The sequence below is a fragment of the Ctenopharyngodon idella genome, chromosome 3 (assembly GCF_019924925.1).
Source record: "Ctenopharyngodon idella isolate HZGC_01 chromosome 3, HZGC01, whole genome shotgun sequence".
Taxonomy (NCBI): Eukaryota; Metazoa; Chordata; class Actinopteri; order Cypriniformes; family Xenocyprididae; genus Ctenopharyngodon; species Ctenopharyngodon idella.
The window spans coordinates 674,931-690,655 of NC_067222.1; the positions used below are offsets into that span (position 1 = coordinate 674,931).

General features: G+C 35.1%; 1 protein-coding gene across 5 annotated transcripts in view; it reads right to left on the minus strand.

The window, feature by feature from the left end:
• Positions 1–2,132: 2,132 nt before the first annotated feature.
• LOC127509446 (Fc receptor-like protein 5) overlaps positions 2,133–15,725 on the minus strand; it is a 111,683-nt gene continuing 98,090 nt past the window's right edge. For all 5 annotated transcript variants that reach the window (XM_051888166.1, XM_051888164.1, XM_051888165.1 and 2 more), the window contains 8 exons: positions 8,191–8,463; positions 7,837–8,079; positions 7,638–7,742; positions 5,769–5,870; positions 5,323–5,373; positions 5,081–5,158; positions 4,909–4,968; positions 2,133–4,831 (listed from right to left, as the gene is read on the minus strand). In XM_051888166.1, coding sequence (XP_051744126.1) covers positions 4,791–4,831; positions 4,909–4,968; positions 5,081–5,158; positions 5,323–5,373; positions 5,769–5,870; positions 7,638–7,742; positions 7,837–8,079; positions 8,191–8,463 — 953 coding nt within the window. In that variant the 3' untranslated portion in view covers positions 2,133–4,790. The remainder of the gene's footprint in view (positions 4,832–4,908; positions 4,969–5,080; positions 5,159–5,322; positions 5,374–5,768; positions 5,871–7,637; positions 7,743–7,836; positions 8,080–8,190; positions 8,464–15,725) is intronic.

Consider the following 15,725-nt stretch of genomic DNA (forward strand, 5'->3'; position numbering starts at 1 on the left):
ACATCAAACTAACCTTTAAATAACATTCTAGTAACATTAAGGAAACTCAACATTTTTATGTTCTTGGAATGTTACAAATCAACGTTCCTAAAATGCTGAATTGTAAATCAAAACTAAGCCAAGAGAACGTTTAAGGAACATCATACCTTTTAAAACACGTTCCTCTAATGTTCCCAGAACCAACACTGAATATTTGAAGAACGTTCTTATAACAAAAATCTGTTAGTTGGGTATCCGGTGGGACAGATCTGGGACTTGATGGTGGTTTCGATCATCTCACTCAGTGTTGGCCAAAGCTCAAGCCGATTGAATAATAGTTTTAAAAAGCCTGTTAATCTCCTCCAGACTGTCAGGTCCTGCAGCATCTCTCGCTGTAATCACAGCTGCCTTCATGATAACATGATGTACACAATAATCAGGTTTAAATAAATGATACGATTGCCCAGTAGAATATTATCATTTCTTTCAGTATTTATTGTGAAGCTTTCAAGACAAAATAATGTATTTATACATTATTTATAATAATAAACATGGAAGTAAATATGTTTAAATTTGTTTGTTGAACTGTTCAGAGATGTTGTTTGCTCTACGACGACCAATTCTTCACGATCCTGCTGCATCCTTACAAGGAACTGTGATGGAATTTTTTAATTAATCATAACTAACATTTCTTTTTCCTTGCAGGAATAACATTTATATGCTTTTGAAACCTAAATGTCCTCAAACCTTGCATGGGCCTAAGTCAGTGTGTGTCTGAATCATGTCCAAAAATAAGAAAAGTGGAAATGACACTTAGGGACAGCTAGACAACCATCTAAATATAATAGCCCCATGATATTGAGTAACCAACGAACTAATAAACACATGATTTGGGCAGATCTTGCTTTACCTAGTAACAGAAGGGTTTGACATATGAAGAACCAATCATATTGTAGAATTCTTTGCCATGCTCCTATCCTATATAAACTGTTGTATTCTTCTTGCTGGTGGGATTCTCTGTGATTGATACGAGGTCCTCCGGCCATGATTAAAGCATATGGAGTCTGTTTGGTTTTTAGGCTGCGCAGCAGACTAGACACTAGAGATCTTACTTCTATACTCAAGTGATAGTGTTTAGTGAAGGAGCACTAAAGAGCTTATTACCAGGTGACAGTGCTCAAACAGGCAGAGACGTTGGCCGACTCGAACAGGTATTGAAGTACGCTTAGTGGAGTATGAATTCATAGGTGTGGGACACCCGGTTTAACTTCAGTCAGGTACGTAAGGGAAAATCTACCACAGAACGTTCAATATTATTTATTAATGAATAAGCTATATAAGAACTTTTAAGTAAAATTGGGGTCAGAAAGAATTTTTTTCCTTTTTTTTTTAATGAAAGTATTTTCAAAAATGCATTAAAAGCAGTAATGTGAAATATTATTTCTATTTAAAATAACTGCTGTCTAAATATTAATATATTTTAAAAGGTAATTTATTTCTGTGATGGCAAAGGTGAATTTTCAGCATATTACAATGATTTCTGAAGGATCATGTGACACTGAAGACTCTTTTAATATACTATTTTAATATATTTTTATCAAAACCACCATTAAGTCTTTTGGTGTCTTCAGTGTCACATGATCATTCAGAAATCATTCTAATTCGCTGATTTGAGAAACATTTCTTCTTATTATCAATGTTTTGATGCTTAATATTTTTGTGGAAACATTTTTTTTCAGAATTTTTTGAGAAATAGAAAGTATATTTTATTTGAAATAGAAATCTTTTGTAACACAAATGTCCCTTTTGATCATTGTGTCCTTGCTGAATAAAAGTATTAATTTCTTTAAAAAAAATTAATATATATCAGTGGCGTGCAGTGGTGTTCTGAAATGAGGAGGCACATTTTTTATTTATTTATGAATCAAATGTAAATTCATGTGCATTACTCTTAACGTTGACACATCTTCCTTGTTAAATGAACATTACTTTACATTACATCAAAAAAGAAACCAAATACAATTCTATTTTGTAATTTTACATTAACAATGTATTGTAATAAATGTTCTATTTATCAAAACCAAGTCAATCTCATCAAGTTAGTGTTTTAAGCATTTCTACATTCATTCCAAAATAATAACTAAAGGCAATAATAATTTAAACAATATATTTTATTTGTGTATTGATGTTTTTCTTTTTAATAGTCAACTTAGTCTATTTTGGATCATCAGTCATGCTCTGTAAACACCGTCTGTCACAGACACGAAGATGTATTTTTAATTTCACCAGCTGATTGCACTAAAAATCATATTCTCAGTCCATTTCAAATTTGATTTTGACGTGACATAAAGCGGTGATATCTAACTGGGTGATCTGTTTACTTACTTTTCAATTAGTCTTCCCATTGACGCCATTATTTGTTCATTCAAACTGATGCGCGGAACGTGCTCGTAAACAAGAGGCGGGATTTATCGCACAAACCAATCATATCCAATCATAACCAATTACATCCAATCACAGCGCAATGGAGACATTGCCTACTCACACGTGACTTTCCCCCATTCATTCTCAATTACCCCCACAAAACCCACCGCACGCCAGGGTCTGATGATTTTCTATGGTTTTCTATGAGAGCAAAGGGAGGCATGACTCCTGCTGTAACTTTACCTGCGGGTGTCGCTGTTGGGCAGTGTTCCTTAAGAAATACGAGTGACTTGCACTCTTTTTAATGTCGTAATTGTAATATTTGTGTTCTTTTATATGTAATATGGATTATTTTCTCATCCTATTTTTTTTGAGGAGGCACTGCCTCCCTTGCCTCCTTGGAGGAAATGCCCCTGATTATATATACATATATAAGAATCTTACCCCAAGCTTTTGAACAGCAGTGTATATAATACCGAGAAACAATTTCTGATACACTCAAATAAACAAAAACAAAAAAGAACATAAATAGCACAAGACAAACAAGCAAGCTATATAACATTGTGACTAATGTATTTCGATGTTGTTGTTGTTTTTTTCCTCATTTGTTTGTGATTACTGTATAAGGTTTTTTAAGACTGCACGCACAAAGAGCTATTTCTAGATTTCTAGACAATGGAATATTTTAAGCATAGCTAGAAAAAAAAGTAGTTTCACTAGGCTATGTACATGTACGTTTAAAGAAAACTTTTCTGGACCTGAAAATCACAATTTTAACATTCGGTGATATGTCCATGATCATATGAACCTATAGAAATACATTTAAACCAAGAAGACAGAAAAGAAAAAAGGAAACTTGGTCACTTACTCAACAGTCTAAAAAGAAATAGTCTTTCACTGAATATTCTGTTCCCTCAGTTGTCAAATGATCAGCTGCTGCTGCTGGTATTAACCAATACGTTGACTTTTTTCTAATGAATAATCATCTCATTGCTTTTCAGAGATTAACATTGTACAACCCCAATTCCAGAAAAGATGGGACATTTTGTAAAATGCAATAAAAACCATAATCTGTGATTTGTTAATTCCCTTGAATCTTTGAAACTGACAAAAGTACAAAGAAAAGATTTCTGATGTTTTCACTGACCAATATAATTGTATTTTGTAAATATAAACAAATTTTGATTTTGATGGCTGCAACACACTCCAAAAAAGTTAGTACAGAGGCAAAATAAAAGTGAAAAGATTATAATCAAGTTACACTGTTTTTTTTTTAACAGTCCACAATCAGCAGATGAATTGGTAATAAGTGAGGGTATAATGTTTGGGTGTAAAAGAGCTTCTCAGTCTTTGCAAGAAAAGATGGTTCATGGCTCACCACTTTGTGCCAAATATCATGAGAGAATTGTCGGACAATTCAAAAATCACATTTCTCAATGCAAGATTGCAAATAATTTGTCTTTCACCATCTACCATACATAATATTGTAAAAAGATTCAGGGAATCAAGAGAAATCTCAGTCTGTATAGGGCAAGGTAGGACACCTCTGTTAAATGTGTGTGACCTTCAAACCCTCAGATGGCACTGCATGAGAAACAGAGTTTCATGCCACAGAGTTCTCTGGCCCAAGCTCATCTCAGATGATCCAAAAGACAGTGGAAATGTGTGCTGTGGTCAGAGTCCATGTTTCAGCTTGTTTTTGGAAAAAAAACAGACATTGAGTTCTCAGTCCCAAAGACGAAAGGGAGCATCTGTCATGATATAGGTGTGACTTGCATTTGTGTGAAGGAATCATTGACGTGGACGCATATATTTGGATTGTACAGAGACATAAACTGCCATCAATATGACATCTTTCCTGGGAAGCACGACAAAGCCAGGCCTCATTCTGTACATAAGAGTGGTTTCTAGACACTCTACACCGTACAGTGGATGTGTCTGACTGACTGCAGTCCAGATCTGTCTCTTATTGAAAATGGTCCATCATGAAAAGGAGAATCAGACAAAGATGACCACAGACTGTTGAGCAGCTGACTTGTATCAGGTGAGATTGAGTAAAAAATCCACTTGCAAAATTGGAATAATTAGTATTCTCATTTCGCAAATGATTAAAAATTGTAATTGAAAGGAAAGGTGATGTGACACAGTGGTAAACATGCTTCTGTCCCAACTGTCAGTTAAATAAATGTTAAAGAGAATCAACAAATCACAGATTCTTAATTTTATTGCATTTTACAAAATGTCCCAACTTTTCTGGAATTGGGGTTGTATCTGAAGCACATGAAGGCTTACTAATATTACAGTCAGTTCTGGTAAATCTATTGCCTTCAAGTGATCCTTCAGTAAACTCATCAGCATCCTGGGATTGAAGTTTCTCCTCCGGGCATTTATTTAACCTGAGCATATGTCGCCTCACTAGATCCAGCACCTGAAAATATATCAAAAAAATTCAAAATGCACTGATTTCTTGTGAACTGTGATTGATGTTTTTAGTTTGACACTCACCTTGATCTGTTTCCAGCTTCAGTTTAGAGTACAGGACGTCACAACTCTCAGTGTTTTTGTCTAGAAGAAGCCAACAGTTCATATCTCTAGTGCTTACTGTACGTCCAACAGTGATATGAAATATAACATTATAACATGCTAAAAAAGAGCAGAGACTTTTGTGTCGGTTTACCTTTGTTTTCTTTCTCTTTCTTCTGTTTGTTTGTAGATTTGAGTTCAACCTCAGCATATGTGATCTCACTTACACCGTCTACAATGAACAACAGAGAAAGAAATAAGACACTTGGTTGAACTTGATTTCCTTTGCAAAAATCACAGTGACACAAAAAACGATGGATTTGATTTCCAGTTTCTTTAGAGAAGAACTACTGAACTCATAATGACATAAAATACTGTAAATGACATCAATATTACCTGTGCTTATGTCTTTATTAATAGCAACTGAGTCATAGACATGTGCAGTTCCTGTAATAAATTAATACATTAATTAATTTCCAATTATATTTTTAAATACAATTTTAAAATATTTTTATCATCCATCTTATAAATTCAATCCCACAGAAAAATATTGATTTCATGTTTACATAAACTTAAAAAATAAATCACTAGACATAATATTTCATGTGCAATTAACATTCTAAATAACAGAAAAAAAATATTTTGTTGTGTATTTTTGATCAAATAAAACCAAATGACATCTAGCTGAAATATATACAGTATGTCAGACAAATATCTTGTTAAACTTTAAAAGAGTGAAATATAATTTCTGTCCTGTTAGTTAAAAGTTATTTCTAAGTGTCTTTCATTTCAGCTTGTAAAGATTTATGGGTATTTATTAATGGTAATGAATAAAGTCTGACCAGACAGCGGTGTGTTGTATCCGGCTTCACTCTGGTTCTGCTCTGATGTCTGACTGATGTTCTGCTGTTGACTGACAGCAGAGGGAGACTCAGGTCTTCCACCTAGTCAAACACAAACTGGGTCAATGTTTTGAGGAAAACTGACTTTTCATCTCTTTCATGTTTGAGAATGACAAACTGTTTAATGACATGTTTTTATTTATTTATCACATTATGTTTACATTAATCTGCCTCACTGCCTGCTGTCTTCAGACAGCAAATAAAACCTGATAAATGACTAATTTGCAGTGCTTTACAGTACATATGCACTATATCAAACAACTACACTGTAAAAAAAAGTTGAGTGAATGTATTGTTTTTTTGTTTTTGTTTTTTTTGCACTGACTCAGTTAAGTTGTATTTAATTAGAATATTAAGTATGTTCAATTTGACATTTAATGTTGTTTGAACTTATAAAGTTTACTTGGATTAACTTTATGAAGGTAAGGTGAACTTACTTGAAGTTTTCATTACAAACGTTAACTGTAAAATATGTTTTTTGTTCACTCAACTTAACTTTTAGAGGTACTAATTTTCACTGACATATTTAAGTTTTAATTACTTAAAATATTAAGTATTTTCAACTTGACAAATTTAGTTATTTGAACTTACAGTTTTCAATACCAAAGTTCATGTTCATGTAAATTTAGCTTATTTTATTAATTCAACAAAATAAATATTTTTTTTTTTACTTTTTCTTTCATGTCAATTGGAAATTTTATTTCAAATGTTTCAGCCATGTTTCGGTTGAGAACTTTATTCCCATTTAAATTCATTTACTGTGAATAATAACTGATCTGATTTCAGCCACTGAAACATCAACTGCAATTAAATTAAATTTCTCAAGATCTGAGCAGAAGATGATTAAACAACTCCAAAAACAGCTTTATCATCTTCACTTATTACAGACCAGTTTGACTTTATTTCTTTCATAAGTTGTTTTTGGACTAAAGGAAATGCTGTTCACCAAAATACTTGTTTAATCATCCTCTGCTGAGATCTTGAGAGATTTAATTTAATTGTTTGCAGTTGATGTTTCAGTGGCTGACATCAGATCAGTTATTATTTGAGGTAGAAATGAATTTAAATGTGAATGAAAAAGTTCTCAGCCGAAACATGGCTGAAACATTTGAAATAAAAGAATTATTTACAATTGAAATAAAAGAATTATTTATTAGGGTCAGCTAAGAAAATAAGTCAAATTAGGTTAAATGAACATGAGCTGTGGTAGTGAAAACTTAAAAAAGTAAGTTCACTTTACTTTCATGAAATTATTCCAACTAAACTTTACAAGTTCAAATACATTTGTCAAGTTGAAAATACTTAAAATTCTAAGTCAATTCTGAGTCAATGTAAAAGGATAATTCAAAGAGTTAAGTTAAAGAAACTACCTTTTTACAGTGTTTATGCCATCAAAATCAAAATTTGTTTATATTTTCAAAATACACTTAAGTTGGCCAGTGAACACATTGAAAATCTTTTCTTTGTACTTTTGTCAGTTAAATAAAGGTTCAAGAGAATTAACAAACCTTAGATTTTTGATCTTATTGCATTTTACAAAATGTCCCTGCTTTTCTGGTAATGGGGTTGTAGATGATATAAATATTTTTATCAATACTTTTCAGAATTGAAGTAACAAGCCTAATTTAAGATGGTCTCCCAGCCTGACCAGCTGAAAACTGCCCAAAAACAACTAGCAAACATACCAGCTTTAGACCAGCTAAGTCCAGAAGACCAGCTTAGACTGATGTAAGATGGCAGCTCAAAAGGTTTAGAAACAGAGCTAGTGTCTGAAAATGTGTCACTGAATTTTAATGTGAGATGATAAACCTTTGTTGTTTCTGAAGCGCCACAGCAGGACCAAGAAGACAACGATCAAAAATACAGCTGTCAGTCCTACAGTCACTCCAATTATCAGACCATCAGATCCTGATGCTGGGGATACAGAGATACAAGTATTTTTACATTTAGATTATTGCTGTAAATTGTACAGGAACATTTAAACCGTGTTTATAGTTTTTACTCTCACCTCTGACTGAGATCCAGCTCTTGGGCGACTCTCCTCTCTCTGGGTGTTTGCAGTAGTAGAAACCCTCATGTGACTTTGAGACAGTAGAGATGATCATCTCTGTAGTTTGACTCTGGATGAGTGATCCATCTTTATAGAAATCAGCTCTGACGATTGATGGGGTTGCAGACTTATTTAAACAGCGTAGAGTCAGAGTATCTCCTTCAGTCACAGGATGAACAGGACTCTCCAGAATCACACCAACTACAGAAACACAGGAAACATGCAATCCCTTATGGAAAATAAGTTTATTCAAGTGTGCTATTAGTATACCTATTTTAAACTAAAAATAAGAAAGTATACTTTCAAACTCACCTGATACTGTCAGTGTAACTTCATCACTGATGTTTGATCTGCGTGATCCTTCAGTGTCTGATCCATTACAGGAGTATTTACCTGCATCAGACTCATTAACAGACCTGAATGTGTGTTCCTGTAGTTCACTGAAAACACTGGTTGAACCTTCTTTATACCAGTTGTACCGCCATCTAGTGACTCCTTCAACATCAATGTCACATCTGAGAGTGACTGTCTCTCCACTGAATACATGTTGATCAGGTTTAATGATCACTTTGGGTTTTGGTCTTTCTGTAGAACAACAACAAATCACAATTAAAAATACTCAACAGTCAGAGTCGGTTTGGGAATATCTGTCAATATAAAATTATTGGGAATTTGGGAAATGTTCTGAAATGTTTTCAACAAATCTCATTCTCTCACTGGTAAATTAATTAATTTTTTTTTAGGGTTCATGACATGAAAAAAAAAAAAAAAAAAATCACATTTTCCTTGGTCTTTTGGCATATAAGAGGTCTTTGTATGATTATTACATCCTGCAAGTTCCATAACTTGAAAATGTCCTCGTCATCAATAAAAAAGCATTTATATAATCAAGCTGTAAAAAAAGCTTTGTTTGGAACAGAGGTGTCATGTGATGTCACAGGGGTACACTTGCATACGACTGCCTCTGGAGCAAGACAACAACGCCTACTTTTACATCGGCCCTATCCCAAATGGCACACTTCATGTGCACTTTCGGTCTTGTGGACTTTCAATGGCCGCTGCATTAAATCCCTTAAGTCCACAAGACCGTAGGGTGTCCCATTCCTTATTTAAGCTTAAAGAAGGGTGTTCGTGAGCGCCCCCTTTGCGGATGCTATGCGCCCTCGATGCGCACTTCAGCTGAGCCCGCAAGACTGCGAGCTACGCAGAGGACTTTACCCGGCAGTCAAAGCGGCATTACGTCGTTGAAGTGCGGACTCAGAGGAAGACCGTGAGGGTTTAGGGTGCCATTTGGGACAGGGCCATCACCATCATCGCATCGTTGTCCCTTTCCACTGATGTTCAGTCCATGAGAAGCGAGTGGATCTAAAGCTGTGTGATAATAACAAGATTGCGATGCCATGCAGATGTTGTGTTGTTCCTGGCTGTGGAGAAACATCTTTGCATAAACTGCCGAAGGATCCTGATGTCAGAGAAAAATGGATTCAGTTTATTTTTAACAAACGTCCTAGTCACGTCAGTGCTGACTCATATGTTTGTACTGTACATTTTACCAGCGGCTGTTTTGAGAACAAATCACAATAGGAGACTGGCTTTGCCCAAAAACTTTTGCCTAATCCTAGTATTTATACTTCAAAGAACGCTCTCTTTATAATGGCTGAAGCTGTCAATCACGCAGCGCGAGTTTATCTGGACACTTGCCAAAATTTTATATTACACTCTTACACTACATAATGATTCTCTTACTGTATTTACATCATGTTTGCATTGTTAGTTACGGTAAAAGCATTTCGTGAGAGTGTGAAATTGTGTTGCAATGACAAGATCACTGCATTCACGCGATCAACAGACTGTCATCTGCTCAATGTTAAAGGGTTAGTTCACCCAAAAATGAAAATTATGTCATTTATGGCTCCACCTTACCTTTCCACACTTTTGACTGAGCACCATCCAACAAGATCACTTCGGTCATCTAATCAGAGACTCCTGTCTATCCCTAAATCAAGGTTAAAATGTAGGGGGGACCTTTTTTTCCGTAGTTGGCCCTAGACTCTGGAATGACTTGCCCATTTCGATTAGACTGGCTTCATCTTTATCTGTTTTTAAATCTAAGTTAAAAACATATTTGTTTGAAAAAGCATATAATACATGTTGAAGCACCCTTACATTGTATTTTATTGTCATAACGATGAAGCACTAATTTTAGTCTATTTTATGGTATTTTTCTACAATTCTTTGTGTATGTGTTTTATTGCTTAATAATTTTTTGTTTTTTTACTTTCTGTGTTTTCTGTGTTTTTAGTAATTGTAAAGCACATTGGACAATGTAGGTTTATTTAATTGTGCTATATAAATAAATTGCCATTGCCATTTATTACTCACCCTCATGTCGTTCTACACCTGTAAGACCTTCGTTCATCTTCGGAACACAAATTAAGATATTTTTGATGAAATCTGATGTCTCAGTGAGGCCTCTATTGCCAGCAATGACACCGAACTTCTCAAGATCCAGAAAGGTACTCAAAACATATTTAAAACAGTTCATGTGAGTTCAGTGGTTCTACCTTAATTTTATGTCTAATGATGGGCGATTTCAAAACACTGCTTCAAATCTTTTGTTTCGAATCAGTGATTCGGAGCGCCAAAGTTACGTGATTTCAGCAGTTTGGCAGTTTGATATGTAATCCGAACAACTGAATGGAAACAAAAGATTCAAAGCAGTGTTTTGAAATCGGCCATCACTGGATATTGTTGAAAAGTTATTATTTAGTTTTTTTGGCACACAAAGTATTCTCATCGCTTTATAATATTAAGGTAAACCACTGTAGTCACATGAACTGTTTTAAATCAAGCATTCTGCATTAGTTCAGGCAGGCCTCGTAGTCAAGCTCTGCTATCAACTGATTCACAAATTCCAACCCCACCCATATCAGCTGATCTGATTTCTATGGACTCAACAGAGTACCTCAGGGATGACGTGTTTTTGTAGGCCGACCCGGAAGTTAGCGGTGCACTGGTTCCCTCCATCGAAAGCCAATGCATTTTTCCCATAGACTTTTGGAAAATTGCAAAAAATAAGCTCTGTGTTTAACAAAGGGTTATGACACTTACACGTTTTGTTTATCAAGATAATCTTTACAAGTTAACACAATATTTATACATTTTGAAGCCTAAATAAAGTCATCAGATATAAAAAGCTAACAGTAGGCTATAAACGGACTACAGCACACCATGGTCGCAGATCAACGTCACCACCACAAGCTTCCTCAAACTAAAGCATGTTTATCAGGCATTTTGGGAGACACAACAAGTGAATATGGAAATAAATTATACATCAATATTCCTATGAAATATTAGATATTATTATTAAAATGTTGCCAATTATTACTCCAATTATTACATCTTTTTTCATTAAATGTTGCTCCAAGAACACATTAATATGCAAATTAGATACAGTGTACATTGCATTGAATGGGAATATTAATTTATGGCCATTTTACCCACATATTGCATAAAGTAAAATGGTGTATCAATTCATTCCATTATATCTTTCATAACATAGTTGAGAATCATCTTTATACAAATTTTGGTTAAAAAAAAATCCTGAAACCCAAAAAGTTATTGCGTGTTTTTCAAATGTTCTAATGAAGGATTTGTGCAATTGAGAAATATGATTTTCTCTTTCACTTATGTTGTTATAATAAAATATAACTTTGTGAATTTGGTCTCGCCCAGGGTGTAATTCAATGTAGAACCGCCACTGCCGAAGTAGTTCCAGGTGTTCTCAACGAAGCAAGAGCACAGTTGATGCTGTAATCATATCATTTTGGCAAACGTTTTTACTGGTTCTTTGGCTCTGGAGGGTGTTTCGTTTGCGGTCATCAGGTGTTCACTATATCAGTCACAGTCACTGCTGCTCAAACGTGGTGTTTTTGCTTTAAAACAGAAGATTCATTGCATATGGACCGTAGTGATGGTATGGTTATACCGGGACTCCGAAGCTCTGACGCAGTTTTCAAAGCACATTGTATCACACCAAAGACTATAGATATAGGGACTTTGATCACACGCTGTCAATACGTGATTGATTGACGTTTTGAAGCTTCGAACGTCATGCAGTATCGGAAGATCAGGACAGCTGGTTTAAAATTTTGAAAATTGGCGCTTCGCGAGCCGCGCGTAAAAGGAAAATGCATTTATTTTTGTTTGTTTAACAGAACATAAGGTTTAATATTTATTCAGACTTCCGATGTTTTACCATACAGATTGTGTCAAAACAGTGTTAACATGAAAACATAGTTATGAAATTGTATATGCCCAGACTGTACTAGACTAGATATGACCCTTCAATATATTTGCACTTTGCAGCTCACTACATGTGTAGTCATCTATAGCCAAATCTACATTTACAAAAATGTATGACTGCTTGGTCTCACTTCAGTTCTTCTGTGCCACTTTCTCCATAGCTGCACTGCCTTCAACCAAAAGTATGGTCACCTGCGCTGCCTGGATCCATCCACCATCAGCGTACTAGAAAATCCATCTATTTGTTTTGGGCTTTAAAGAGGGAAATCTCAAGTCAATTATCGGCTTTTCCCTTTTGCTCATGGTTTTCTCAGAGGTGGCGAGTTTTCCACACACACAAATTCTTTTAATCTGTCACATGACCTCACAATTTCTTATGTAGCCTATCAAATTATTCGCACCACTTCATATTTCTAAAGCACTCTAAAACTGATAGGAACAAGAAAGGAATAGTCGTTTGTATCTCTGAATCTAACTCTGTTTTTATCCTCTGTCATCTATGTTGGGCTACCTGAGGAGCCGTCCACAAGCTGGTCAGCAGGACACATTATTTGCCACGGAGGAGGGAAAGCCCATGTCCAGGGCCTGGTTTGCCTCCCATCTACGCCCTCTCTGCAATGCTACAAGCTTCCCCAGAGCTTCCTTCATTCGCTGTGCCATGTGCTGCTACAACCGCAGCTTCCTCCACTCCTGTCTCTACATTGAAGGCCATGGGGCGATGGTCTTCAGCTGCTTATGAACGTTACCTCCGGCCGATGCTCGAGCCATCCTTGAGAAAAGCAATGAGTGCTGCTCCCTGATCCATGGCTTGAAAATAAATATTATGGCTTCAATAGCTGTTGGGCCTATTTACATTTAAATACTGTAAATTTGACCGCAGATGCGTGATGACGCTGCGTGTGCTTTTGGTGCGTGTCCACTGGCAAGAGCAGAGCGAGCGTTTTCAATTAATTTCTTTGAAGTTGAGCGTGAAGTTCGGAAAAGCTGAAGCAAATTACATTCACGGGATTCATTGCACAGGGTATGAGAGAGTTGTGAGAAACGCGTGCTTTGCTTGATGTTTACACTTGCTGTTTGTGGTCTCACCCAAATGCTCTACGAAGGCATCATTTATGTTGTTTGGAATGATGTGGGCTTATATATAAAAATATGAAATTCACTGACGGAAGGCTGCTTTTGATTTTAAATTCTCACGCGCGCTTTGGGAAAAGCACTCACGCATGCGACTAGTGCTTAAATGTACTTGCTTCTCAAAATGCTATTGATGCAAAATTTAAAAAAAAAAAAAAAAAAAAAAAAAAAAGCTACATTCCTCTTGCTAGCTTCACATAGATCGATTGGCTCTTAAATTCAGTAAGATTAGCTTTCTGAAACGCTCATTTTGGTTCCTCTGCTGGCTCTTTGATTTAGCAGGAAGAGCCAGGGAGGATCACCTGGTATGGTCTGTTTGGGGGGGATTTTGTGCTGCTCTCCCAGTTATAAAAATGGGAGGTTGTCCCCAGAAGCTGCTGCTGTTCCCGGTCTTAGCTTTCATGGAGCTCATGAAAAGGACGGGGAATTTAGAACAGAGCCATACTGCCAAATGTAACTTCAGCAAAATATGCCAATAAAAAATTGACTAAAAAGTTTGTCTCTGGTAATTTTGTGGTCCTGACTGAAATATGTTTTTTGTACCTTTCTAGATCTTGAGCGGTTCTGTGGCTTTGCTCTCAATAGAGTCCTCACTGAGCCATCAGATTTCATCAAACATATCTTAATTTGTGACAAGCTGTGTTTCGTGAACAAATCGTCAATGATTCAATGGCCTATTCATAAATACAGCCACTTGCTTTGATACTGAAAGAATGAATGACTCGATGATTCACTCATAAAGACAGTGACTTACTGCCACCTACTGGCGGTTTTAATTTAATATTTAATGTTTTTATCATCATTGTATTTATTGAACTTTTTTTTTTTAAAGCATTATTTACTTTCTAAAGGTATTTATAAAGGTAAAAAAAATGCACTGGAAAAATCGATTTAAGAGGGTAAATATTGTCCCTTAATGGAAAGTGAAAAAGAGGGGGTACGCAGAAAGATGTTAATGCCTCAGGGGGTACAACACTAACCACGACAATAAAAAGTTTGAGATCCACTGAAAAGGGATATGTAGAATTGCACAAGTGCTACAGCTAAGAGTGCAGTGTCAATACAGCCTGTTACCTTGATTCAAAGTTTACATAAGCTTAAATGAATTGGTCTAAAGAGAAAAATTGTAATGACTATTTCGTCTAAAGACTAAATATAGAATAGCTATCAAAAGTAATGTTGGTAACTGTAGTTTGACTAAAAGTAATGACTAAGACTTGACAAAAATGTGATGACTTTTCACCGACTAAAACTAGACTAAAATATTAAAGACAAAAATGTGACCAAGACTAAAGAGCATTTTTGTCTGAAGATTAAGACTAAATCAAAAATGGCTGCCAAAATTAACACTGAAACCCACAATCTTTGTGTTAATAATCTAGAGTTCGACCCACAGTGTCACACCACCAACATCTACACCAGCAGTCAAAGAGACACACCGTTCAACAAAGTGTTGTGCAGCTGCAGCAGTTTACATGAACATTAAAAATCATCTACAGTAGATTATAGTGTTGATAAATTGGTATCGTTTCTGACCAGCAGGTGGTGCTGTCACCAAACCTGACATCTCTGATCAGATAAATGGACCGACAAAGATATATTTCATAATAATTCAAAGAAAATCTTTGTTTTGGAGGATTGGTGGAAAAGAGGTGTTTGTTGAACATGATGGATAAGAATGGATGTTTCTGGAGTTATAGTGATTTCTTCACCCAATTCAATTTTAATTGTAAGAAAAACGATTATATGAAAGTTAAGTGTCACTTTACCAATGATTAGTATGTTAAAAGGGGTTTTTAACATATTTCATCATTCCCAAGGTATTTGATCATAATTTAGGCAAAATAAGTGATATTGGTAAGGAGTGAACACTAATAAGATTATAAGGAATTGTCTTGTGCAGGAAAGATATCCTGGTCATATAAAAAGAGATTACAGTTTTCAACATCTCAGTAGGAAATCAGTAAAGGAATTTAGAAGAAAATATCTTTTATTTCCCATTCGACCTTAATGTAAAGTGCATTTTACAAATGATTTATGATATTTATCCAGCTAAGATTTAATGTGGATTCAACACTTGCCAAATTTGTAATAATGATATTGTGTTGATCATTCATTTTACAATGTAATTTGGTTAATATATATTTTGCACTGAGGTATTTACTTGGAAAATATAAAACAAAAAATATCTATATTTTTCCATTTATTACTTGGGATATGGTGCAATTTGGAATACATTTTTAGGACAAAAATGTGGACTTTGTTATATAATTGTTTACTTCTTATTTCTTTTTCTTTTTTTTCTTTTTTTTTTTTTTTTTCCATAATTTACTTCTTATTTCAAAGTTTTGAAAACAGCACCACAGCTTAATGTCTTTAAAAAGAGCGAACCCTAAATATACTTTATATAT